The sequence below is a fragment of the Nelumbo lutea genome, chromosome 3, assembly GCF_056320005.1.
Source record: "Nelumbo lutea isolate HS-2025 chromosome 3, American lotus-T2T, whole genome shotgun sequence".
In the NCBI taxonomy this organism is placed as follows: domain Eukaryota; kingdom Viridiplantae; phylum Streptophyta; class Magnoliopsida; order Proteales; family Nelumbonaceae; genus Nelumbo; species Nelumbo lutea.
The window spans coordinates 13,131,697-13,158,124 of NC_142686.1; the positions used below are offsets into that span (position 1 = coordinate 13,131,697).

The window sequence follows — 26,428 nt, forward strand, 5'->3', positions numbered from 1 at the left end:
ACAAGAGAGAAGTTGCTATATTGGGTGTCAAAAATGAAGGTCCTCAATAAGGGAAGAAGCATAAAATACAGAAGTACAGGGATTGTACAATGAAATTAAGGCTGCTGGGACCACATCAGTTTGTCAACTAGAAACTATGTCAAGCTTGTGTCATGGCCTTTGTAAATATACTACAAGCTGAACCTTTAGAAGTTGCGTGAGAAGTGTTGCATGGCTAACCAAGAACTGATCTTGAATGGAATGATTATCAAATTCAATGTGCTTGGTCCACACATGAAAAAAAGGATTGGAAGCAGTTTAGAGCATTTGAGTTGTCAGCATCCAATGGTGCAAGTAAAGATAAATCCACACAATACAGATTCCAAGGAGTCCCTGTACTCAAATAAGTTTGGTATATCCTGTAGAGATGTAGAACAATAATGTGGTCCCCACTGCTGCATGTCTGTGTTGCTGTTAGTATGTTAGCTGGATTAGTTAGTAGTTATTTTCTGTTATTTATAGCTTACCTAAGCAGTAGGGGTAATACTGGTTTTTTTACCTTGTTTTAAATCATTAATATAAATAGTTGCGTGGGGTGACAATCTCAGTTATGACCCACACTCTTCTCTGAATCTTTTCTCCTCTTCGTGTTCTCTCTTCTTCTCCTCTTCTTCTCTCCTTCTTTTGTTCTCCGCATTATTTCTTGTTTAATTTGCATCTAAACTAAGACTGATTGCAGTCTTACTAGACAGCATCACAACCACATGGCCTTATATTCTGCCTTTGCAAATGATTTGTGGACTGTCTATTGCTTGTTATATTTCCAAGGGATAAGAGAACCACACAGGAAGACACATCAACCGATAGTGTACCATGAGTACAGGGGCAACCAGCCTAGTCAGCATCTTCATTGGCTTGTAGTTTGCTAGGTGAAGAAGATGAGGAAAAAGTCCTGAAGATGATATGCTTCTGAGAACAGGAGGAAGTAGGGGTTAGGGGAACAAAGGGTTAGTATGTTCTGGGTGTTAGGGATCGGTAGTAATGCTGGCCTATATGGGGTGCCTTGGCACATATAGTTGGGGCAAGGCTTAGGTGATGATATGCACATATAGTTCAGACAATGGTAAAACAGGATTCATGTAGCCGACCCCATATAGTTGGGTCAAGGTGATGATGATGATGATGATGATGATATACCCCTGAGATTTTTTATGATATGTACTGCAGCCAAATTTAATCAAGATGTGGAAGACTGGATAACAACCTGAACAGCATGGACTATGGGTTAGTCTTAGTGATATAAATGGGACTACCTACCAGTTGTTGGTAGATAATCAGATCAGTCGGTGGAGTACCATCATCTTTTTTTTTTTTTTTTTTTTGTATTTGATATTTAGCTGCATAGGCATGTCTAAAGACTTCTCATCAACAAAATTGGCTAACTTAATCAAATCAGTAGTATGTTGGCATCAGTTGACTATGTATCCTCAAGAAGATCGGTAATGCACCTCCAAGCCAAGGAGAGAGACAAATAAGGTTCAAATGAAGAGAGAAAACAAGAGAAGTTCTATATAGGGTATCAAGAATGAATGACCTGAACTGCAAGAGCTAGAGTAAAGGCATTGTGGGTGCCCCCTATATTACTTATAGGGATGTCAATAGGTCGGGTTATATGGTAAACCCAACATGACCCAATCCTATAAGGTTGGGTTAGGGTTAGGTTTATTGGGGTTTAGGGTCGAGTTAGGGTTTTGATGCCTCAACCCTAGTTGGGTTCAGGTTTCACTAATTAAGAAAAAAAATTAGTACAATAAAAGAGAAAGAAGGGGGAAGGGGGAAGGGGGAAGTGAAACACAACACAACCCAAAATAAACTATTCCTTCCCACCCCTTGTTTAGCGGCTGTACAAGGTGATATCGATCAGAAACAAAACAGAGAAGAGAGGAGAAGGAGAAGGGAAAAGAGAAGAAGAAAGAAGAGAGAATTGAAGTCCAAAAAACTGTGCTAGCGGTGCCAGTCCTATTTATATGTTAGGGCGACCATTACAATAATAAGAAAGAAAGAAAAGACAAAAGTGCCCTTGCGGCACATAACCAAGATTACATCATTCCCTCTCAAGTTGGGGCATAGATATCAATCATCCCCAACTTGTCACAAAGATTATAGTGTCGCATGGACTTCAATCCTTTAGTAAGGATGTCTACAAGTTGTTCCTCAGAGCTGATGTAGGGAGTGTAGAATTCTCCTTTTTCCAATTTTCCCTGATGAAATGCTTGTCAACCTCTATGTGTTTAGTTCTATCATGGAGAACAAGATTGGCTGCAATGTTGATAGCAGTTTTATTGTCACAATAGAGTGACATAGGATCACTCAAAGGGAAGCCCAATTCACCCAAGAGATTCTTTATCTATAGTAGTTTTGCCACACCATGAGACATGGCCCTATTCAGCTTCTGCACTAGATCTGGCCACCACACTTTGTTTCTTACTCCTCCAAGTCACAAGATTTCCCCCCAACAAAGGCACAATAGCCACTAGTGGATTTTCTGTCATCCACAGATCCAACTCAATCTGCATCACTGTAACCTCAACTTTAATATGCCCATGTTTTTCAAATAGGAGCCCTGTCCCAAGGACTTTTTTTAGGTATCTAAGAACTCTGTTTGCTGTCTCTAAGTGTGTGGCCTTGGGAGCATGCATGAACTGGCTTAGGACTCCCATTGCATATGCAATGTCAGGTCTTGTCATAGATTGATAGAGAAGTCTGCCCATCAACCTTTGATACTGCTTTGTGTCTACAACGTGCTCATCATTGTAGTCCCTAAGCCTGTGGTTTCCATCTATAGGAGTGTTAGTAGGTTTTGCTCCAAGTTTCCTTATATCTTTCAAGAGATCTAGGATTTATTTTCTCTAGGAGATGAAGATACCTTGATTAGAATGGGCAACTTCAATCCCAAGGAAATAATGTAAAGGACCCAGATCCTTCACTTCAAATTGAGTGGCCAAGAATCTCTTCAATCTCTGTATCTCCAAGTCCCAATCACTGGTGATAATAGTGTCATCGACATAAACAATCAAGGCTGCCATTCTTCCTTGTTCTCTCTTCACAAAGAATGTGCGATCAAATTGGCACTGTTTAAATCCCATCTATTGAGTTGCCTTGTGGAACCTATTGAACCATGCCCTTTGAGACCGTTTTAGACCATATAGAGACTTCTTCAATCAATAGACTCTCTACTCATTTCCCTTAGCACAAAAACCTGGAGGTTGGGTCATGTACACTTCTTCTAAGTCGCCATTCAGGAAAGCATTTTTAATATCTAGTTGATGGAGCTCCCAATCTATATTTGTTGCTAAAGAGAGAAGCACCTGAATAGAGTTCATTTTGGCTACAAGGGCAAAGATTTCAGCATAATTAACTCCATACGCTTGTGAAAAGCCTTTTGCAACAAGCCGGGCCTTGTATCTATCCACTGTGCCATCTGCCTTATGTTTCACAAAGAATACCTATTTGCACCCCACAGGTTCCTTTCCCTCGGGAAGATCAACCAATTCCCACATGCCATTTTTGTAAAGGGCCTTGATTTCCTCCTTCATTGCATCTGTCCATTCAGGAATAAGTAAAGCTTCTACGACACTCTTAGGAAGGGGAGCACTATCAATAGCAGAGAAGAAAGCACGGAAAGAGGGTGAAACTTTCTCATAGGACAAGAAATGAGACATTGAGTGGTGTGTGGTGCATGATTTGACACCCTTTCTTTTAGCAATAGAAAGATCCATATCACAATTGGAAGTGTTGATATCAATGGGTTTACGAATATCAATTGGAATAATAGTACCTGGATGCGGTGAGGGATTCAACCCCTGAGAATATGATGGCATAGGTTGCACAACTTCATGATGCTTTGTGTCTATTGAACTCTGTTGATCCCGGCCTTGACTTTTGTACCGCTATCTACAAAAGACTCGAAATGGAGGGTCACGAGGAAAAGGCAATAACACTTGTTTCTGTTTCTCCTCACTTGAACTCTCCCCCTAAGGAGACACAGAAAAGAAAGGAACATCCTCAAAGGAGACATCCATGGATACAAAGTACTTTTTGGAAATGGGGTCAAAGTAACGATAACCCTTTTGGGAGAGGGTAACCAAGGAAGACACAAAGAATAGCTTTGGGATCTAGCTTACCATGGGTAGGAGATAAATCATGGACAAACCACTTACACCCAAAGACACGCATAGGGATAGGAAACAATGGAACCTTAGGGAAGAGGAGCTGATGAGGACATGTACTCCAAGAGACGAGATGACATCCAATTGATGGCATAAGCCACAGTCATAACAACATCCACCCAGAACCATTTTGGAACATTCATGTGTATCAACAATCTCCGTGCAACCTCTAGGAGATTAAGATTTTTCCTCTCTGCAACCCCTTTTTGTTGAGGGGTTCTGGCAGAAGAGCTACGACCAAGCAAGCCACAAGTTTCAAAAAATTTTGAGAGGTCACCATGGAAATACTCTTTGGCATTGTCTGATTGGAAAATTTGTTTCTCTGTTTGAAATTGTGTGTATACCATACGTTGAAAAGCTTTCACAAGTTTAGGGACTTCCTCTCGAGAGTGCATAGGGTAAACCCAAGTATATTGAGAGAAGTCATCAATGAAAGATATATGAAATATTTGTAGCCATTCTCCATTGGAATATTTACAGGTCCCCAAACATTAGAATACACAATGAAAAAAGGAACTTCTAATCTTTTATTACATAAAGGAGATGAAGTTCTACAATGCTTGCTTTGTTTACACACTTGACACTGAAAAGAGGACATATGACTCATATGATTGTGCCACAAAGTAATCTGACTTTTATTGGATTGACTCAAAAACTCTGAGGCCGCAAGACCAACTTTATTCTCTAGTACATACAGATCATTCACCATGTTCCCGCTACCAATTGTCCTCTCGGAAGCCAAATCCTGAAAGAGACAAGATTGAGGAAAAAAGGTTACTGAACAGTATAAAGATTGTGTAATGCTACTAATAGATAACAAATTAATAGACAACTTTGGAACATGTAAAACATTTGACAGAGGTAGGCCAAATGGCAAAGATATAGATCCTCAACTGGCAATGGAGGAGAAGGATCCATCAGCTAACCTCACTTTATCTCTGCTAGAAAGAAGGGTGTATGATTGGAAAAAGGTTGACTTACCAGTCATGTGATTGGAAGCACCTGAATCAATAAGATGGAGATTCGGAGGTATTAGTAGACACATGGAATGTAGAAGCTAAGTTACCTGAGGAAGAAGCAAAAGAGGTGGAAGGAGTGGGTCCAAAATCTGCTTGTGTTAGAGCCCTACCATATTGCTTCAACTGGTCACGGAAGGCATTGATAATATTTTCCTTGATATCAGAACTAGTGGGCAATCATGGGGACTCACAGTAGTATATCCACTCTGTGGCTCATGAGAGGCCAAGTTAGCCGAGGTGAACTTCTTCTGAGTTGGTTTCTTATTTTGCTTTTGTGCTGATCTCTTTCTTAGGTCTTGTGCCCACTTGGGCTTTTCATGCTATTCCCAACATGTCTCCTGTGTGTGTCGGAATTTCTGACAATGAGTGCACCATAATTTATCTTTATCATCAACCATTTTCTAACCATCTTCTTTTCTTGCTAAATTAGTTTTACATCTTATGACTAAAGCAATGGTCTCCCCCTCAGGAGGATTCATGGTGGATTTTCTACTTTTCTCAGATTGAACCAATGCATACACCTCTTGAACAGATGGAAGATCCTTGCTGGCCAAAATCTAAACTCAAATGGGTTTATACATGGGATTAAGCCCTAGCAAAAACGCAAAGACCCGCTAGTGTGAAACTAACTGTTTGTAAGCTTTGGCATCCTTCTCACTCTCCCAATCATTGTTTTGATAGTAATCTAACTGTGGAGGGACAAACAACCAGGTATAGGAAGAGTCCATTGTATAACAAAGGAGACAGGAAGGCTTTCTCCGCAGGCCTGAGCCAAGGAGCTAATCGGCACTGTCATCCCTTTTCAAGACTTGGACTCCCTTGCCTCCATTTCCAGTTTCTCGTCTCCCTCCCAGCATAACCCAGGTATTTGTGTCCTTTCAGGTTTTGCTACTAATGCTTGCTCTATGTCCTGTGTTCCAGATACCAGTCTCAGTTCAGAGCCTACAGCCTATGAAGGAGGGGGAGGGGAAAATAATAGAAGTAGAGACAGAGAGGGTAAAGAGAGGGAAGATAGAAGAGAAGAGGAAGTAAATAGTATTACTAGTGAGATCATGATTGATAAAGAGGAGGAGATGGATTCTAAGAAGGAACAGGTGGAAGAGGTTCAGGTAGGAAAAAGTCTGGAGGAAGAGAGTAGATATGGGGACTTAGGTCAAGAGGAGAGAATGGGAAGGACAAACAAAAGAGAGCTGACAAGTGAAGACTCTGTGGCAGTATTTGTACAAAAGTTGGGATGTAAACCGAAAGATCCAAACGATTTGAAAGGATTCATACAAGAAAAGAGAGAAGAAATCAAGAGTAAAAGGAGAAAAAGAAGTGAGGCTGAAAGACTAGTGAAGGATGTGGAAGGAGACAAAAGCTTCGGTGTTGTAGGGGAAAGAAGGAAAGAGAAGAAGTGAGGGTAATAGGTGCAAGGGGTGGTCAACAAATAATTATGCGAATTATTAGCTGGAATGCGAGGGGATTGGGGAGTGCAAGAAAGTGAGCAGTGATAAAAGTGGCCATCAAGAAAATAGATCCAGATGTGGTGCTGCTATAGGTAACCAAAAGAGAAGATTTTGACATTAAATAGGCAAGGAGTGTGTGGAGAGGTGGGGGGATCAGTTGGGTGGCTTTACCTTCATGGGGATCCGTAGGGGTTGTTGTGACAATGTGGAAGAATGAGGTAGTTGTTGGGTTGGAGGAATTGATAGGACAATTTTCAATTTCCTTGAAATTTAGGCAAGTGGAAGATGGCTTTGAGTGGGTGCTCACCAATATGTATGGGCCAAATGATTTTAGAGAAAGAATGAAATTTTGGGAAGAACTAGCTGGCATTAGGGGTCTGTGGGATGGGCCTTGGTGTCTAGGAGGAGATTTCAATGTAATCAGATTTCTGGAAGAAACTAATAGTCCTAGGCAGAGGCCCAATACAAGTATGTGGAGATTTAACCAGTTTATTGATGCTTTTGAATTAAAGGAAATCCCATTGCCTCAAAGATGTTATACATATTCCAATCTCCAAGTCAACCCAATTTGCTCTAAGCTAGACAGATTCCTGTTCTCAATTGATTGGGAAGAACATTGGGAAATTTGAATTCTAGAGCACTCCCGAGGGTAACCTCTGATCATTGGCCTATTGTACTTTGTAAGAAGGAGGTGAGAAATGCGAGCCCCGTTCCTTTTAGATTTGAAAACATGTGGTTAGAGCACCTGGGGTTCATCAAGAAAGTAGAAGATTGGTGGGCAGAGAGCAATCCAACAGTGGAGTGGAATGGAATGAGGTTTCACAAAAACTTCAATATCTGAAAGCAAAGATCAAGGAATGGAACTTATTAGAGTTTGGGAGTCTAGAGGAAAGGAAGCAAAGAGTGATCACGCAAATTGATGATCTGGATAGCAAAGAAGGGAATGGCAGCTTAACAGGAGAGGAAAAGGAGCAAAGATGGAATTTGCGTAAACAACTAGAGAACCATATTTTCCAAGAGGAAATAAGTTGGAGGCAGAAGTCAAGATGCAAATGGTTGAAAGGGGACAAGAATACTAAGTTTTTCCATGCTTTGGCAAATGGTAGAAGGAGAAGAAATTCTATTTCCAGTTTGGAGATTGGAGGGGTAACAATTACAGGTCAAAGAGAAATTGCAGGAGCATGTGCAGATCATTTCAGGAATAGGGAGTGGTTGGAAAAGAAATTTGAGTTGGAAGAAATTAAAGAGGCAGTCTTTTCAATGGATAGATCAAAGGCACCAGGCCCAGATGCTTTCATGATGACTTTTTATCAGGATTTTTGGGTGATACTAAAAGAAAAGAAGACCTCATGTCGGTGTTCGATGAATTCCATACCAGAGGAGTAATCAACCCTGGGCTAAACTCTATCTTCATTGCTATGATTCCCAAGAAAAGTGATGCAAGTCACCCAAAGGACTACAGGCCAATTAATCTTGTCAATAGCCTCTATAAGATCATTACCAAGGTCTTGTCCTTTAGAATTAGGAAGGTGCTCCCATCAATTATAGCAAATAACAAAGGAGCCTTTGTCAAGGGAAGGCAGATAACAGACCAAATTCTTGTAGTGAATGAGAGCCTAGAGGATTTCAAGAGATCCAGGAGAAGTGGGGTGGTATGCAAATTATACTTGGAAAAGGCTTTTGACATGGTTGATTGGTCTTTCCTATTAGAGGAGATGTTGAATTTTGGGTTTTAAGAAACTTGGTGCAAATGGGTGATGGGTTTCATAAGGGATTGTCATTACTCTATTTTGGTAAATGGGGCAGTGGTGGACTGTTTCCCAGCTCTAAGAGGGATTAGGCAAGGGGACCCTCTCTCCCCTTTTTTGTTTACTTTGGTTGCAAAAGTATTGGGGAGATTGATCTCCAAAGCAGATTCTAGGGAGCTAATAAGAGGATGGAGAGTTGGAAGAGACAATATACCACTTACACACCTTCAATTTGCAGATGACACAATTCTATTTTGTGAAGGAGGGGACATCAATAGGATTAGAAACCTAAAGCTCACTATACAACTCTTCGAGCAAATGTCAAACCTTAGAGTAATTTTTGAGAAGAGTTGTATAATTGGAGTCAATATGGGCGAGGGGGAGGTTTGTGAATGTGTAGACATTCTGGGGTGTGTAGTTTCCAATTGGCCCTTAAACTACCTTGGTTTACCATTGGGAGATAATCCTCAAAAAGGTGAATTTCGGGCCCCTATTGTGGAGAGGTTCGAAAAAAGACTTGCCAACTGGAAGAAGAATTATTTATCTCTCGGTGGGAGGATCACTTTGATAAGGTCTACTCTTGCCAACATTTCTGTCTATTTCCTTTCAGTTTTTAAGATTCCGTATAAGGTGGCTAGTAGGCTAGAAAAACTAATGAGACTTTCTTTGGGATTCGGGAGCGGAGAAGAAGGACCATAGGGTCAGATGGTTGCGGTATGTAGATGCAAGAAGGATGGGGATTTGGGAATTTGGAATATAAGGGTTAGGAACTTAACACTGTTGGGGAAATGGCTGTGGAGATTCTCATTGGAGAAAGAAAGACTGTGGGTTAAGATAGTGGAAAGTATACATGGGCTGGCAGGCAATGGATGGGACTCTGGGATCTTAGCAAGGGCTACAAGAGCTTCTCCTTGGAAAGCTATTCAAGCCATCTTGCCCTTGTTCTATCCTTGGGTCAGGTATGAATTACACTCAGGTAACCTCATTAAATTCTGGGAATATGTATGAGTTGGGAACTCCTCTTTGAAAGATCAATTTCCAAGCCTCTTTGCTATCTCTACCCTTAAAAATGAACCAATTTCCTCCTTTCTTGTTCCTTCTAATTCTCCTTCTGGGTTCGGTTGGAATTTGAACTTGAGAAGAGATGTTAGGGACACAGAGTTAGCCTACATTTCAGCCTTATTATTCATTCTGGAAGGGATCTTCATTGAGCCATCGAAGTCAGATAGAAGAATATGGACTCTCACTCCCTCGGGCTCCTATTCCTGTGCCTCTTTCTTCAAGGCCCTTCTATCCCCTTCTCCTGTTGGAATGTCTTTTCCTATTAAAGAAGTATGGTGTTGACCTATTCCTCCAAAGGTTGGGTGCTTCTGTTTGGAAGCCTTTCTGGAAAGAGCTAATAAAGGGGATCTACTTCAAAGAAAAAGACCCAATAGTTGCTTGTTTCCTCACTGGTTTGTTCTTTTTAAATCTGATGGTGAGTCTGGATATCACTTATTAATTTCTTGCCGGTTTGTTAAAGTCATTTGGGAATGGTTTACTTCTCTGTTTGGTTGCAGGTGGACTCCCCGTTCAGATGTGCAAAGCTTATTTTTTTTCTATGCCTAACGGGTTAACCAAAAGGGCCATGATCATGTGGAGATGTGGTAGGGCTGCAGTGTGTTGGACTGTTTGGGAGGAGAGAAATTTAAGGGTATTTTCTGATGAGGAGAGAAGCCTGGAAGTAATTCTGGAAACTATCCACATTAGGGTGATTCATTGGTTAAAAACTTTGGAGCTGTTTGCAGTGTTCTCAGTTTATGAGATGGCAGAAAGTGGAAGGAGATTGCGGAGTTAGGCTCAATCAGGAAGACCTCAAATTCCTGCTGGACACCTCCACCTCAGGGATTTACCAAACTGAATTTTGATGGCAGCAGCATGGGTAAACCAGGGCCCTCCGGAGTTGGGGGAGTAATAAGGGATGAAAATGGGAACCTACTAGCTATGTATTCTGGTCCATATGGGGTGGGTGATTCTCTGAGGGCTGAGATCCTAGGCGCTTTTGAAGGGATTCAAAAGGCCAAGGAAATAAACTGTAAAAAACTGATCATAGAAGGTGATTCTGAAATTGTAGTAAATTGGCTAAAAGAGGACAGTTCTACACTCTGGAAATACAGCAACGAAAAGAGGAAATTCAAGTGGCTCACCAAGGATAATGAAATCCATTGTACATGGATAGTGAGAAGTGCTAATGCACTGGCAGATGGTCTAGCTAGGCAAGGAGTGAACAGAAACTCAATGTTTTGGGCTGTTTTGTAATTGTTTCATGAATTTGGGTTTATAGGGTATCTGGGGGTTAAGATTTTTTAGCTCCTTACCTTGTAATTTAGCTTTTCCTTCTTATTAATAAAATTCACCGTTACTGATAAAAAAAAAAAAGATTGTAATCTAACTCTTTCCAGATAGATGTGAGGGCAGAATAGTAAGTGGATGAGCTTCTTTCCCCTTGTTTACAAGTTGTAGACTCGGCTTGCAATTGATAAATTCTAGCATAGTGTCTCTGCTCGGAGTAAGTTGACTTTGCTTGTTCCCATATTTCCTTAGTTGTCTCAGCCCACATAAAATTCTGCTTTACTGATGGTAGCATAGTAGTCAGAAGCCATGACATAATCATGCAGTTCTCCTGATCCCACTTATCATATTCAGCAGTACCAGCCCTAGGCTCCTTTACTTTCCCATTGATGTACCCTGCCTTTCCTTGGGCAGTGATGCACAGTCGCATCTCCTTAGACCATGTCAAATAATTTCTGCCATCTAAGGGGGTGATATTTGTTGGAAAACTCATGGAGTCCTGACTAATATTCATTCCTCCTTGATTGAAGGAGGTCCCATAAGTTGCAGAGTCCTCAGAGGCCATAGCAAAGAGTGGTTATCAGAAGGTTCAAACCTACAAACCTCCTCCCGTAGTCCACACAGCAAAAAACACACAGCCCTCACATCACGTGTGTAAAAAAAATTGTAGCACAGCACTGTGTTTTCTGTCATAGGTTCACAGGTCTAACTGACCTCACACAATCTAGTTTAGGCCACATATGGCATCTACAGCACCTGCCGTCACAGATTCACAGGTCTAACTGACTTCACAAAGGCTAGTTTGAGTCACACATAACATCTACAGATCTCCTGTTGTATCTTTTTATCTGAACCAGGTCATACATGGCCTACACAGGTTCTTCACCCACACAGATTTGGATCACTGACCCACATAGACCAATTTAACAGGTCTACACCATTCGGCTGAGGCAAACTTTAGTATGTTCTTGGTAACAGTACCAAGAACCAATAAAAAAAGACTTCAGTCTATATTTCTGATCAGTTCGACTGACTTCTGGAAGTTGTAGTCCAGAGAAGAATGGAAGAGACGAAGAAAGGACAACCACCGACCTCTAAGAAGACCTCAGACAATCATCAGTTGCTCTATAGAAGTGTTTGTACAAGTTTCCGTTCAAGAATTAATGGAACAGGATCAGCTGAACAGTTCTCAGGGCAAAGGTCGAAGGTATCTTCCTCATTCTCAGTCCAAACATGCGATGGGATAGCTTCGATCAGTCAAGGAAACTTTTACAGAGCCCTGTCCTGCTCTAATACCATGATATCGATCAGAAACGGAACAGAGAAGAGAGGAGAAGAAGGGACGAGAAGAAGAAAGAAGAGAGAATTGAAGTCCAAAAAACTGGGCTGGCAGTGCCAGTCCTTCTATTTATATGTTAGGGCGACCATCACAATAATAAGAAAGAAGGAAAAGACAAAAGTGCCCTTGTGGCACATAACCAAGATTACATTACATGGTATTCAGATTGCAAACCAATTAGGAGTTTAGAATTTGGTAATTGAAGGAGATCCAAAGTTGTAGGATGGTTGACAGATCCTGGCTCAACTATATGGCAATACAGAGACTTATTGAGGTATGTTAATGGTTCATACCTCTCTTTGGGTGGGAAGAACAGTGAACACCTTAGCAGATGGGTTAGCTAAGCAAGGGACTTCAAGGGAACATTTATTTTGGGCTGCACTGTAATTTTATTTCTGTTTTATTTCTGTTTTAGCTTGATGTAATACTTTGATAGGAGAGGTAACAATTGTGCCTCTCCATGAGTATCCTGTAATGTTTTAATTTTCTGGTTTTAATAAAATTCTCTTCGTTCATAAAAAAGGCATCTGTATCTCTTTTTTTGATAGATAGTATATCACATTTATTAAACCAAGAGGAAATTACAGACCCTTGGGAAGATGCGAGATGCTGCGGCCGCCTCTCCAAAACAGGGAGCCCAAAAAACATAAAAACCATTAGAACTATAGCAAGGAGTACATGGGTGCTATTACAAGATTACAGTTTAGCCCAAAACAGTGTTTCCCTATTTGTCCCTTGTTTTGCCAAGATACCAGCGAGGGCATTCGCTGATCTCCCCACCCACTGTACTGTAACAGACATATTTCTTATCAGCCACTTATATTTCTTTAGCTCATTCTTGTAAATCCATGCGACCTCCTTTGAATTATTTAGCCACCCCACTACTTTTTTAAAGTCCCCTTCCATCAGTAATTGCTCCACACCCAATTCTTTTGGGAGAATAGAGAACGATAACCTCTCCAGCCTCATTTCTCAGTACTCCTCCCAATCCAGAGGGCCCTGGCTGCTCCCATCAAAATTCAGTTTCAAGAAACCTTGGGGGGGGGGGCAGTTTGCAGAAACCCTGTCCTTTAAAGATAAGCAGCTTGCTACTGCTGTCCAATTACTCCATAAATCATTAAAAGAGAAAGGATGAAACAGTGCCATAGACTTTAACCAGTATATTGCCCTATTCATGATGCAATCCATCAAGGCCTGGCTGCTCCTTTCCTTCTCTTGGAATATTCTAGTATGCCTTTCATCCCAAACTGTCCAGATCAAAGCTGCTCTTGCACACCTCCACATGCTTCTTACTCTTTTATGGGGCCATGACAAGGTAGATGAGTTGAAGAACATGCTTATTTCTGTTGGTATGTGTTGGAAAACGTGGGGTTACTGGTGCAGATCTATATTTGGTAGTTGTGTAAAAATAGAATTGTATATATTCCTAGGATTGTGGAAGGATTGATTTAGAAAGTTTTTTCTTTCTATTTCTTTCTTTCTATTTTCTTTTCTTTCTATTTTTCTACTCTCTATTTTCTTTTCTTTCTATTTTTTTCTTCTTTCTATTTATTGCATCAGCTTACTGTATAAATATGCCGATTGGCAATAGAATGAAATACACCAGTATTCTACCATTCCTAAACATGGTATCAGAGCTCTAGGTTTGTCAACCTTGAGATTTTTTTCGGCCTTCATTGCCAGTTTTTCGTGTTTTCCTCTTCTGGCCTTCGGTGTTGATCTGTAACCAGAAGTGTTCCTTTATTCTCCTTTATTCCGACCAGTTCTTCCCTCCTTTATTCTCCTTTCCTGCTGGCCTTATTTTTCCTCCATTAACATTGTCCGACATGACTGCAACAAGTGCTCCCGTCCAAATTGATGAAGGAGCAACAAATTCTCATCCTCACACTGGTGATTTGCAGAATATTCAGACAACATATAGACTGAATGGCCAGAACTACTTGAAGTGGTCACAACTAGTGCGTACCTATTTGAAGGGAAAAGGAAAAATTAGTCACCTTCTTGGAACAAGGCCAAAGTTGGGTGAGCCAAATTTTGATGCTTGGGACGAAGAGGACTCCATGATTATGTCATGGTTGTGGAGTTCAATGACACCCGAGATCAGTGATACTTGTATGTTTCTTCCCTCTGCAAAGGCTATTTGGGATGCTGTCTGACAAACCTATTCCAAAGCCCATGACGCTGCTCGTGTCTATGAGGTCAAAGTGAAGACAGTGGCGGCCAACCAAGGGAGCAGAAATATTATAGAGTATGCTATGAGAATTAAAAGGTTTCGATCTGATAATGCTACAAATTATTTTAATAAGAGTTTGTCCCCATTATTTCAGAAAGAATGCATTGGGCATGAATCCTCCTGTGTTAACACTCCCCAACAGAATGGGATAGCTGAGAGGAAAAATGGCCATCTTTTGCAAACCACCCGAGCCTTTCTCTTTCAAAACTGGGTGCCAAAACAATATTGGGGGAAAGCTGTCCTTATTGATGCATACACCATAAATAGACTACCATCTAAAGTTCTTGACAACCGAAGCCCAACACAAGTCCTTTCTCAATTCTACCCTGATATTCGAACCTCAAATAATCTCACACCAAGAATTTTTGGCTGCACTGCCTTTGTTCATGTCCATAATAAGGGAAAATTGGATCCACGAGCAATCAAGTGTGTCTTCTTGGGATATTCCCCAACTCAAAAAGGTTATAAATGTTATCATCCAACCACCAGAAAATTCTACACCTCCCTCGATGTCACATTTGAGGAGGGACAATCCTTTTTCACTCAACCTTATCTTCACGGGAGCCCTCATTAATGGAAGATAAGGCCTCCGATCTACTCTCCTTAGATGTATTACCCTCCTTACAGTCATCCAACCGTCTAGAATCACATCCCTCTGAGTCACAATCCTCTGATCCCCACATTCCCGAGTCTCAACAAGAGTCAAACAACCCGACCATTGAACCAAATTCAGACACTGTTAACCCCACCAATGATGTGCATGATGATGTGAGATATATGCAGGTTTACTCTTGGAGAAGAAATCCAGATCCTCAACTTGTGCAAGTCCAAGATTCAACTCCTAATCCTGGAACCGAGGGATATGTAGAACCTGAACCTGCACCTTCACAGTCTGAGTATGACCTACCTATTGCACTAAGAAAAGGAACCAGTGTGTACCAAACGCCCATTATACCCTTTAGCCAAATCTGTGTCGTTCCAAAGATTCTCTAAATCCCACGAAAGTTTTCTAGCTAGCCTTAACACCATTCCAATTCCTAATACTCTAGCTGAGGCACTTTCGAATAAGGAGTGGAGAAAAGCCATGAGAGTGGAAATGGAGGCACTAGAAAAGAACAACACATTGGAAGTGTGGATCTACTAAGAAACAAGAAGACTGGAAGTTGTAAATGGGTGTTCACAATTAAGTACAAATTAGATGGGTCGTTAGAAAGGTACAAAGCACGACTGGTAGCCAAGGGATATATACAGACTTATGGGGTAGATTATCAGGAAACTTTTTCCCCAGTAGCTAAAATGAATACAATAAGGGTGTTGTCTTTGGCTGCTAAATATAATTGGGATTTGCAACAGTTTGATGTAAAGAATGCATTTCTCCATGGTGATCTAGAAGAGATATACATGGACATTCCACCGAGTTTTGGAGAAGGCATTAAGGGGAACAAAGTTTGTAGGTTGAAGAAAGCACTATACGACAGCATGGTTTGGAAGGTTTACAAAGGTGATGCTTAGTACAGGTTACAAGCAAAGTCAAGGTGACCACACATTGTTTATTGAACACACAGCCTCAGGGGGAGTTAATGCACTATTAGTCTATGTGGACGGTATAATTGTTACTAGGAATGATAAAAAGGAGAAGGAAGTATTGAAAATTTGCCTTTCTAGAGAATTTGAGATAAAAGACTTGGGGAGACTAAAGTATTTTCTCGGAATTGAAGTTGCATATTCTAAAAAAGGCATCTTTATCTCTCAACAAAAGTATGTTGTTGATCTTTTGAGAGAAATAGGAAATATGGCATGTAAGCTTCTACGCCTATAGATCCCAATCGTAAACTTATAGAAGCCAGCAAGAATGCAAGTGTAGACAAGGAGATGTTCCAATGACTGGTTGGAAAACTCATTTATTTTGCACATACACGACCGGATATTGCATACGCTGTACGTGTAATAAGTCAATTTATGCATAATCCTAAAGAAGTTCATCTGCAGGCTGCTCATCGAATTTTGCACTATTTGAAAGCCAATCCGAGAAAAGGAATTTTATTCAAAAGAAATGGGGGACTGGCTCTTGAAGCATATACAAATGCTGATTATGCAGGATCTCTAGTAGATAGACGGTCCACTTCCGGTTATTGTACCTTCTTGGGTGGAAACTTAGTCACTTAGAGGAGTAAGAAGCAAAATGTAGTGGCTCGGTCAAGTGCAGAGGCAGAATTTAGGGCTATGGCACAAGGAGTGTGTGAATTACTCTGGTTGAAGATAATTTTAGAAGACCTGAAGATTCCACGAGAAGAGCCTATGAAACTATATTGTGATAACAAGTCAGCCATCAATATTGCTCACAATCCTATTCAACATGATAGGACGAAGCACATCGAAATTGACCGACACTTTATAAAAGAGAAACTGGACAACAAGTTGATTTGCACTCCCTATGTGTCTACAAAAGGACAACTGGCTGATGTACCTACTAAAGGGCTCAATAGTACAGACTTTCGAAGAATTATAGCCAAGCTGGGAATGGAGGATCTCTATTCACCAGTTTGAGGGGGAGTGTTGGAAAATGTGGGGTTACTAGTGCAGATCTATATTTGGTAGTTGTGTAAAAATAGAATTGTATATATTCCTAGGATTGTGGAAGGATTGATTTAGAAAATTTTTTCTTTCTATTTCTTTCTTTCTATTCTTGTACTTTCTATTTTTCTACTTTCTATTTTCTTTTCTTTCTATTTATTGTAGCAGCTTACTGTATAAATATGTCGATTGGTAATAGAATGAAATACATCAGTATTCTATCATTCCAAAACAGTATGTCCCACCAGTACCTAAATAAGGAGAAAAGCCAAGCCCAAAGCTCTGCAGTGACATCACGAGATAGAAATAAATGATAACAGTCCTCACCATGAGATCTGCAAAGAGTACACTAGTTAGGAGAGATACAAAGAAATGGTCTTCTCTTTTGTAGGTTATCCATGGTATTAACCTTCCCATGGCACACTACCCAACCATTTGTATCTCTTCTGATCCAATTACAAGTCAGCTCCATCCCTTATAGAAATTTAATGGCTTTCCTCTTCTCATATATATAGCACCACCATCCAACCTCCTCTTCTTTTTGGAACCAGATTATTACAGGCTTTGAATCACCTTCAATTAACAACTTCTTGTCCTGATGCTCAGATCCTTAGCCTTTTGAGTCCCTTCCATAACCACCATAATTTCAGCCCTTAAAGAGTCCCCACTTGCAATTGGACTTGAGTAGAATGCAATGGCATTTCTTCCTCATTCCCAAACACTCCTCCAATGCCAGACAGGCCTAGGTTGCATTCACTACTACCATCAAAGTTGAGCTTAACAAAACCTCTAGAGGGTGGGGACCAAAATTGCTACAAGCCAAACCTGCTAGGTCATGATACCCTTACATGGAGGGCATTCTTCTATTTAGTATGGTTTGTAACCTCATAACCTTAAAGTTTAGGATTTCTTTTCTTAAATGTTTTGTTCTCTTTTTTCACTTTTAAGGAAGTGACTCCTTGGAACCTGTTAGAGTTAGCCAAATAAGGGTAGATTAGTCAACTCACCTTGGTTAAGTTATGAGCTTATGTGGCAGTCTTATTAGAGGTTCTCTGTCCCATACTTAAGTGGGGGCAGTTTAGTCCTTGTACATTTAATTAGAAGCCTAATCACTATTAAGAGGTCGACTGATAGGGTTTAGCTATCAGGTTCGACAGTTCTTTCATCTTCTTCTTCTTCTTCACTTCTTCTTCTTCTCCTTCTCTTTCTTCTTCTCCTTACTGGTTCGGACTACTATAGCAACAATAGAAACATGGTATCAGAGCGTGACAACTTCAGTTCGTGACCTGTTTCAGTTCGTGACAACTTCAGTTCGTGCTTCAGTTCTCTCCTTTTTCTTCTCTGGGCTGTCAATGGAGAAAAGTGGTTCGTCGCAGGCCTGAAACATCACAGCTCTTCTTTTTTCTGGTGCACAGAACCTCCTTTCCTAAGAAAACAACTTCAGCAGTGAATGGTTGGCTGAAGCTCTCAAACGAAGGTTGGTTATCTCTCCTCTGTGTGTTGTTGGTATTTCTGGGTTGAAAATCTTCAAGAACTTGAGAGGACTGATCAGAACCTAGAGAACTAGGTTGGTTGTTGCTCTGGTTCTTGGAAAAATTCCAAGAACAAGCTGTGTTTACAGTGACCAAATGGTGTAAGGGCTGCTACTGTAGGTGGCCGAATGGTGCAAGGTGTAATGCAATGGTACTAGTTGAGTTTTTGTTGGTCTTGCGGTGCCCTCTTAAAAGCGTTAAAGCAGGTCTGTATTGTGTGTGACAGCTATGGCTGTGTGGTGGTGCTTGTGATGCACAAACTCTGTTGAGTAGTTGTAAAAGAGCTTGCATGTGGTTAGTAAGTGCTGAATCAATGTCGGTGTAGTTTGTGTTTTTTTTTGTGAAATCAGTAGTGGTGTGGATAAGAACAAAGGCGTTTGTATCTATCATTGTGTTTAGGGGCTGCTGTAGGTTCTGGAACATCAAACTCTTGACAGCAAACGGTTGTGGCTAGAAGCAGTGCTGAAGCCGAGTACAGAGCCATGGCACACACTACATGTGAATTAGTGTGGTTGAGGAATCTCCTACAAGAAATCGGGTACCACATGGATAAACCTATGAAGTTGTACTGTGACAATCAAGCTGTGCTCCATATCTCATCCAACCCTGTTTTTCATGAGAGAACAAAGCACATAGAGATTGATTGCCACTTTGTGAGGGAGAAGGTTCTTACTGGAGAGATAAGCACAGAACATGTAAGCTCAGGTGATCAGTGGGCAGATTTGTTTACAAAAGCCTTAAGCTCAAGGAGAGTGAACTATATATGTAACAAGCTGGGATTATATGACATATATTCTCCAGCTTGAGGGGGAGTGTTAGAGTTAGCCGAATAAGGGTAGATTAGTCAACTCACCTTGGTTAAGTTATGAGCTTATGTGGCAGTCTTATTAGAGGTTCTCTGTCCCATAATTAAGTAGGGGGAGTTTAGTCCTTGTACATTTAATTAGAAGCCTAATCACTATTAAGAGGTCGACTGATAGGGTTTAGCTATCAGGTTCGACAGTTCTTTCATCTTCTTCTTCTTCTTCTCCTTCTCTTTCTTCTTCTCTTCTTTTTCTTCTTCTCCTTCTCTTTCTTCTTCTCCTTACTGGTTCGGACAACTGTAGCAACAGTAGAAACAGAACCCATAAACCAAATTTCATTAAATTTGCAGCTCTTGGATTTTGAAAACATGGTATAAAAAAATATAATTGAAAGGCTGTAGGTTGGGTCAGGTCAGTATCGGGTTAAACCCTATAGGGTCGGGGGCAGGTTCGGAAGTTACATATTATCAAGTTGGCTTGGGTTTGGGTGGAAGCAAACCCACCGAACCTGAATCATTGACATCCGTAATTACCTAACATTAAGATGAACTTTGATGGGTGTAGTACTGGGCTGATGGGTTTGTCATGGCTCTATTCTCAGGGCCTATAGGGTATGGAGACTCAATGAGCTCTTATTTATTGATAGTTTTACAAGGACTGAATTTAGGGAAAGAATTAAATCACAAAGGGATCATTGTGGAAGGAGATTCAAAGGTAGTGGTGGGATGGCTAAGAAATAAAGCACAGTCTAATTGGAAATTCAGAGACACGTTAAGGGAAATCAGGTCATTGGTAGAAGAATTGAATGCCATATTTCAGTGGGTTCCTAGAATTGAACTGAAATGTATTGGGGCGAGGTTCCAAGGGGAGCCATATAGGACATTGTGATAGAGAGCAAGTGCTGGTCTACAAGCCTTCTCTTGTACAACATTTTGTTTATATCCTAATAAAATATTGATTGTTACCAATCATAAAAAAATGAATGACCCTACCCCAAAATGTCAAATAATATATTAAGGCCTAATATCTACAATTACAAAGAAGTCTCTCAATAGTCAACAACGATAAAAATGTTAAATGCAAAAGTATAGGGACTGTATGGTAAATAATAAAAAATAAAATCCAAGTTGATAACTTGTCTACTCATCTGTTCTATATCTTGGGAGTTTCTACCTTAGCCTTAATATATTTTTGCATGGTTCATTCTCTCTCTCTCTCTCTCTCTCCCTCTCTCTGCACATTAAATCTGTTTATTCAATGTGGAATTCTTTGATGCATTCCATTTTCCTTGTAATTATCATGTACTATTTTGTTTCAATTTAGGATTTCTGGGAATAGCTAGACTTTCTGGGATGTAATGTTTGTTGTTGGGAATAGCTAGACTTTAAACCGGTTTCCTCCTTTCCTGTTAAAGAAGTATGGAGCGCTCCGGTACCCCCAAAAGTAAGGGCTTTTTGTTGGGAAGTGGTTCTCCAAAAAATCAATACCTTGGAAGTGCTTTAAAGAAAGAGACCAAATTGGTGCTTGTCACCTCATGTCTGTAGCCTTTGCTTGAGGAATGGTGAGACGGTGAATCACCTATTAATTTCTTGTCCTTTTAGTGCTCTATTTTGGGATTGGTTTCCTCTCTCTTTGATTGTAGGTGGACTCCTCCCACAAGTGTAGCGGATTTATTTGACCCTAGCTTTTTCCGACAACCAAAGAAGAAAGGAAGGGTGATGTGGAGAACAACAAGGGCAGCTATCTTTGTGGGCAGTGTGGGAAGAGAGAAATAATAGGATTTTCCAAGGGAAAGAAAAATCAGCTCCTGAAGTTATTGACGGGATCACCATCAAGGCAGTACATTGGCTGAAAACTCTTGACTTGTTCAAGGATGTCTCTATAGATGATTTGACTAGAGGCTGGAGTATTTTAACAAGGTCTTCTACTTCATCACTTACCATACAAGCAGTTTGGTCCCCTCCTTTGCAGTGTAATGTCAAACTGAACTTTGATGGCAGCTCTCTTGGGAACCCAGGACCTTCTGGAATAGTGGGTGTGTTTAGAGATGCGGAAGGAAAAATCCTAGCTATGTATTCTGGTCCAATAGGTTTGGGGGACTCACTTAGAGATGGAGTATTGGCTCTCCTCCAGGGGTTCAGATGGGCCAAGCAATTGGGTTTTCAACAGTTAGAAGTGGAGGGGGATTCAAAATTATTAGTAGGTTGGCTGCAATCAAATAGTTTGGGAACATGGTCCCTTAGACAACATGTAAGGGAATTATTGAGCCTCACAAGGGAGCTGGGTGCACAAGTGTATTGATCTAGGAGGTCAGCAAATGCTTTAGCTGACAACCTAGCAAAACAGGGGGTGAATTGGGAGGCTTTGTTTTGTGCAGTGTTGTAAGTTATTCGTTATTCAGGGGTCACCTTATACTTTAGAAGGCGACAGTTGTTCTGGTTTTATCTAATGAAAGTTACCGTTTCCTATCGAAAAAAGATATCAAAAAAATTTATAATAAAAAAGATATGCTGCTTTTGATGGCACAGAAAGACCTTTTTGTGTGCACTTTTTGGTGATGTCTGCAACTTCTTGATGGATTGGCCTTTAGTTTTGAAGCAGTTCAACAAATTGAGGGATTTCCTTTTTAATTAGCATGCTGTTCTGGTTATAAAGGATGGGCACTATAAAGGTTCTCTTATCATTAATGAAATTATTTTGTTATTCATCATATATATATATATATATATATATATATATAAATGATTTGTAGCTTTTGTAAAGCTTAATGATGAAACTCCATATGTTTTTAGTCATTCAGTTAACATCTCTATTTACTAATGCTTTCACCTAGTTTGGAATTTCATTTGTCAATCTCAAAATTTGATGGTCATGCATGTAACATGGAGTGTGATTCCGTGACCATATCATTTCTTTATTATATAAAAGTTTATTTCCTTTTGTAGGTGAGATATCCTGTATTACTGACTCCAGCTGAAAAGCAAATGGCAAGAGATGTTTGCATCGCATTTAGGCAAGCGGTAGAGTTTTCCATTATAAAATCAACATTTTCTTCTGATTTTTTATATTGGTTCAAGCTGTTATTGTTCTTAGCATTTTCTCAACTCAAACTTGGTAGGGGTCCATCTATTTTCATTCATAATGGTGCCACTAGATTTCTCTGTTTATTCTTGTCATGGTATGCAGTGCTGCATTGGTAACACTTTCAATCCTAGGTTTTGTGACTGTGAAGTTACTCCTTGGCCATGACTTACCACCATTCTTTTCATATTTCATAAAAATTATGTGTTGTGTTCATTGAGCAATTTCATGTGTTTGTATAATGTTCTTAAGTTATTTTCCCCACTAGTGGATTAACTACAGTTTGTAGTCACACCTAATTTGTAAGTGATGTGGTCATGTTACTCTTTTTACTTGCTATTATGCTTCAGAATTGTGAAAAATGTTTGTCGCAAGTTGTTATGCATGATTGTTGTTCATCTGAGTAGAAGATCAAGTCTGTAATCAGTCTTGAATCCTAATAGGTTTTAGGTTTGCAAAACAGAAGAAAAGGAGAGAGAAAGGAGAGAGAATAGAAGAGAAACAAGAGAACACAAGTTGAAAGGAGGGACAGATTCTTACTAATCTGCCGCCGCCACTCTCTTAATATTTATAGGTTATGTTTAGTACATAATGGAAAGGACACATCTGCCCTTGGTGCTTACATAATAAATAAAGTAAATAAAAGCTGAAATAAATAACAACTGAATTAACAAACTGACTCAAACTGTCACTACTATAACTGAAACAAATAACTACACTGCTGTCCTACGAACACAGTGGGGACCACTGCAGTGGGGCCCACATCAGTGTTCTCTACACTCGCCCTCAAGTTGGGAGTAGATATCTATCATGCCCAACTTGGATAGGTCTGTCTCTAACTTCTTCCTTGGTACAGCCTTGGTGAGGATATCCGCGAGCTGCATATTAGATGTGATGTACGGGAGACACACTTCTTGTGATGTGACCCTTTCTCGCACAAAACGTCGATCAACTTCGATAGGTTTAGTTCTGTCATGCTGCACTGGGTTGTGGGATATATTAATAGCTGACTGATTATCACAATACAACATTAAGGGCTTTTCATAGTCAATACCCGACTCTTCAAGTAGTGACTTCAGCCATAAGATTTCAGCCACTCCATTATCCATTGACCTGTATTCCGCTTCAGCACTGGAGCGGGAAACAACACTCTGGTTCTTACTCCTCCAAGAGACAAGGTTACCTCCCACCAGGGCACAATATCCAGAGGTAGACCTTCTGTCATCAACACTTCCAGCCCAATCGGCATCTGTATAGACTTCCACCCTCATGTGATTATTGTTCTTGAGCAATATAACTCTACCCGGACATCTCTTCAAGTATGCTAATATTCTCTCTACCGCAAGAAGATGAGAAGTTCTAGGGGAGTGCATGTACTGGCTAACAACACTAACTGCATAGCTGATATCCGGCCGAGTGAGGCAGAGATATAAAAGCTTTCCAACCAACCGTTAGAACATAACTTTGTCTTCAAGAGGCTCCCCACCCTCTGCACTAATCTTGTGATTCTGTTCAATGGGTGCATCAGCCGGCTTAACACCCAACTTTCCAGTTTCCGCCAACAGATCTAGAACATATTTTCTCTGAGAGATAAAAATCCCCTGCTTAGATCTAGCAACCTCAATACCCAAAAAGTACCTTAGTGCACCAAGATCTTTCACCTCAAACTCTTGATGAGGGGGCTGTTTGAGGGACTCAATCTCATGACTGTCATTTCCTGTCACCACAATATCATCAACATATACTGCTAGTAGTGTCAGAGAGGACTCAACCTTCTTGATGAATAGCGTATGATCTGACTGGGCCTGTTCATAACCAAACCTTCCAAGAGCTAATCTGAACCTATCAAACCAGGCTCTAGGTGACTGCTTCAAACCATACAATGCCTTGTTCAGTCGGCAAACCTTCTTACCTGTCTCTGTATCATAGAATCTAGGAGGCAATTGCATGTAAACCTCTTCTTGTAAGTCTCCATTCAGAAAGGCGTTTTTAACATCCATCTGAAATAGGGGCCAAGAATAATTTGCTGCAAGGGATAACAAAACTCGAATGGTGGTCATCTTGGCTACTGGGCAAAGATCTCCAAGTAGTCTATACCATAAGTCTGAGTGAACCCCTTTGCAACCAGCCGGGCTTTGTTCCTTTCAATAGAGCCATCAGCATTATGCTTCACAGTGAACACCCATCTGCATCCCACCGGTTTCTTTCCTTTTGGTGAGTCAACCAGTTCCCAAGTATTATTCTTCAACAAGGCATCCATTTCGACTTGCATTGCATCTTTCCATTCTGGAACTGATAAGGCTTCTTGCACTGTTCTTGGAATAGGGACATCGGCAATGGAAGTGAGATAGGACCGGTAAGATGGTGATAGACGATCATAGGATAAGAACTGTGAGATGCTGTGAGCTGTAGAAGTGGTGCAATGTCGTTTCCCTTTGTGAATGGCAATAGGGAGATCAAGGTCATCCACAGGAGGGGAAGTGGCAACAGTGAGAGGTATCTCAATAGGCTCTGGATCTGGAGCCGCAGAAGGAACTGGAGCTGGCCGGGACTGCCGAAGACTAGGATCAACCTGTCTGCATCACCTATGATAGACTCTCAACTCCGACTCCCTCTAACCACCCTCACCACTACAACCTTCATTACCAGTGGAATAGGTAAAGGAACAGCCCCACTTCTACCAGTCCCACTTCCACTCTCACTACTCTCCCCCTGAGGAAAGAAACTCAAAACAGCCCCACTTTCACTGCTCTCCCCCTGAGGAGGAACCCTAGGATAATAGGGTGTCTCCTCAAAGAAGGTGACATCCATAGAGACAAACCGTTTCCCTGAAACCGGATCATAGCAGCAATAACCCTTTTGAGTTTGTGCATAACCAAGGAAAATGCATTTGGAGGCCTTAGGTTCAAACTTGGAATGATGAGGCCCGAGAAGCTGAACGAAACAGGTACAACCAAAGGTTTTAAGGGGAACAATGAACAACTCCTCATCTGGGTATAGAAGGGAAAAGGGGGTTCTCATATCAAGGACCCGAGAAGGAACTCGATTAATGAGATAAACTGCCGTGAGGATAGCATCACCCTAGAAGCGAATAGGTACATTGGAGGTAAACATAATGCTTCTAGCCACCTCCAAGATATGCCTATTCTTTCTTTCGGCAATGTCGTTCTGCTGTGGTGTATAAGGGCAAGTGCTCTAGTGAATAACTCCATGGCTAAGAAGGTAGGAGGTCAATGGCTGAACAAAGTATTCCTTTGCATTATCAGATCTAAGGACTTTGATTTTGGTCCCAAACTGAGTGAGAACCATTTGATGGAAGTTTTGGGTCAGAGCAGGAACCTCATCCCGAGAACGCATAAGATAAATCCAAGAAAACCGGGTATGGTCATCAACAAACAGTAGAAAATATCTGTACCCACCCATAGAAGAGATATGATATGGCCCCCAAACATCAGTATGCGCAATATCAAAAGCGGAATTACTCCTTTTATTACTTAAAGAATAAGAGGTTCTACAATGTTTGGCAAACTCACAACTCTCACACCTCAACTTTGATAACTCAACAGACTCAAATAAAGTAGGAAACAGACTCTTCAAAGACTTAAAAGACAAATGACCTAATCGGTTATGCTAAAGCATAACCGAACTCATAGACTGGGAAACAAAAGATTTCTTATCCACTGACCCCTCCCGATGAGAACTCTCTAGAAGCAGATAGATTCCGTTCGTCTCACGGCCAGTCCCAATCACCTTCCTCGTCTCCAAATCCTAAAAAACACATCGGTCAGGGAAAAAGGTTACTGAACGGTTCATGTGTTTGGTAATACTACTAACTGAAAGCAGGTTAGTATCAAGCTTAGGAACATGCAAGACAGAAGATAAAGAGATAGTATCCGATAGCTTGATGTCCCCCTTGCCCGAAATGGGAACAAGAGAGCCATCAGCAATGGATACTCAATCTCGGCCAGAGGACAAGTGATAAGAAGTGAACAAAGATGGCAAGCTAGTCATATGGTCAGATGCACCTGAATCTATTACCCAGCAGTGATCAGTATTACCTGGAGCCGAAGCATGGTAAGTTGAGGCTCGAGTACCTGAATGTGCAAATGCAG

At 40.8% G+C, this 26,428-nt stretch overlaps 1 protein-coding gene across 16 annotated transcripts in view; it reads left to right on the forward strand.

Moving 5' to 3' along the window:
* The window catches only part of LOC148863031 (inositol hexakisphosphate and diphosphoinositol-pentakisphosphate kinase VIP2-like), a 188,248-nt gene that overhangs the window by 63,283 nt on the left and 98,537 nt on the right, over positions 1-26,428 (forward strand). For all 16 annotated transcript variants that reach the window (XM_088975882.1, XM_088975890.1, XM_088975886.1 and 13 more), the window contains one exon: positions 22,181-22,255. In XM_088975882.1, the coding sequence (XP_088832008.1) occupies positions 22,181-22,255 (75 nt within the window). The remainder of the gene's footprint in view (positions 1-22,180; positions 22,256-26,428) is intronic.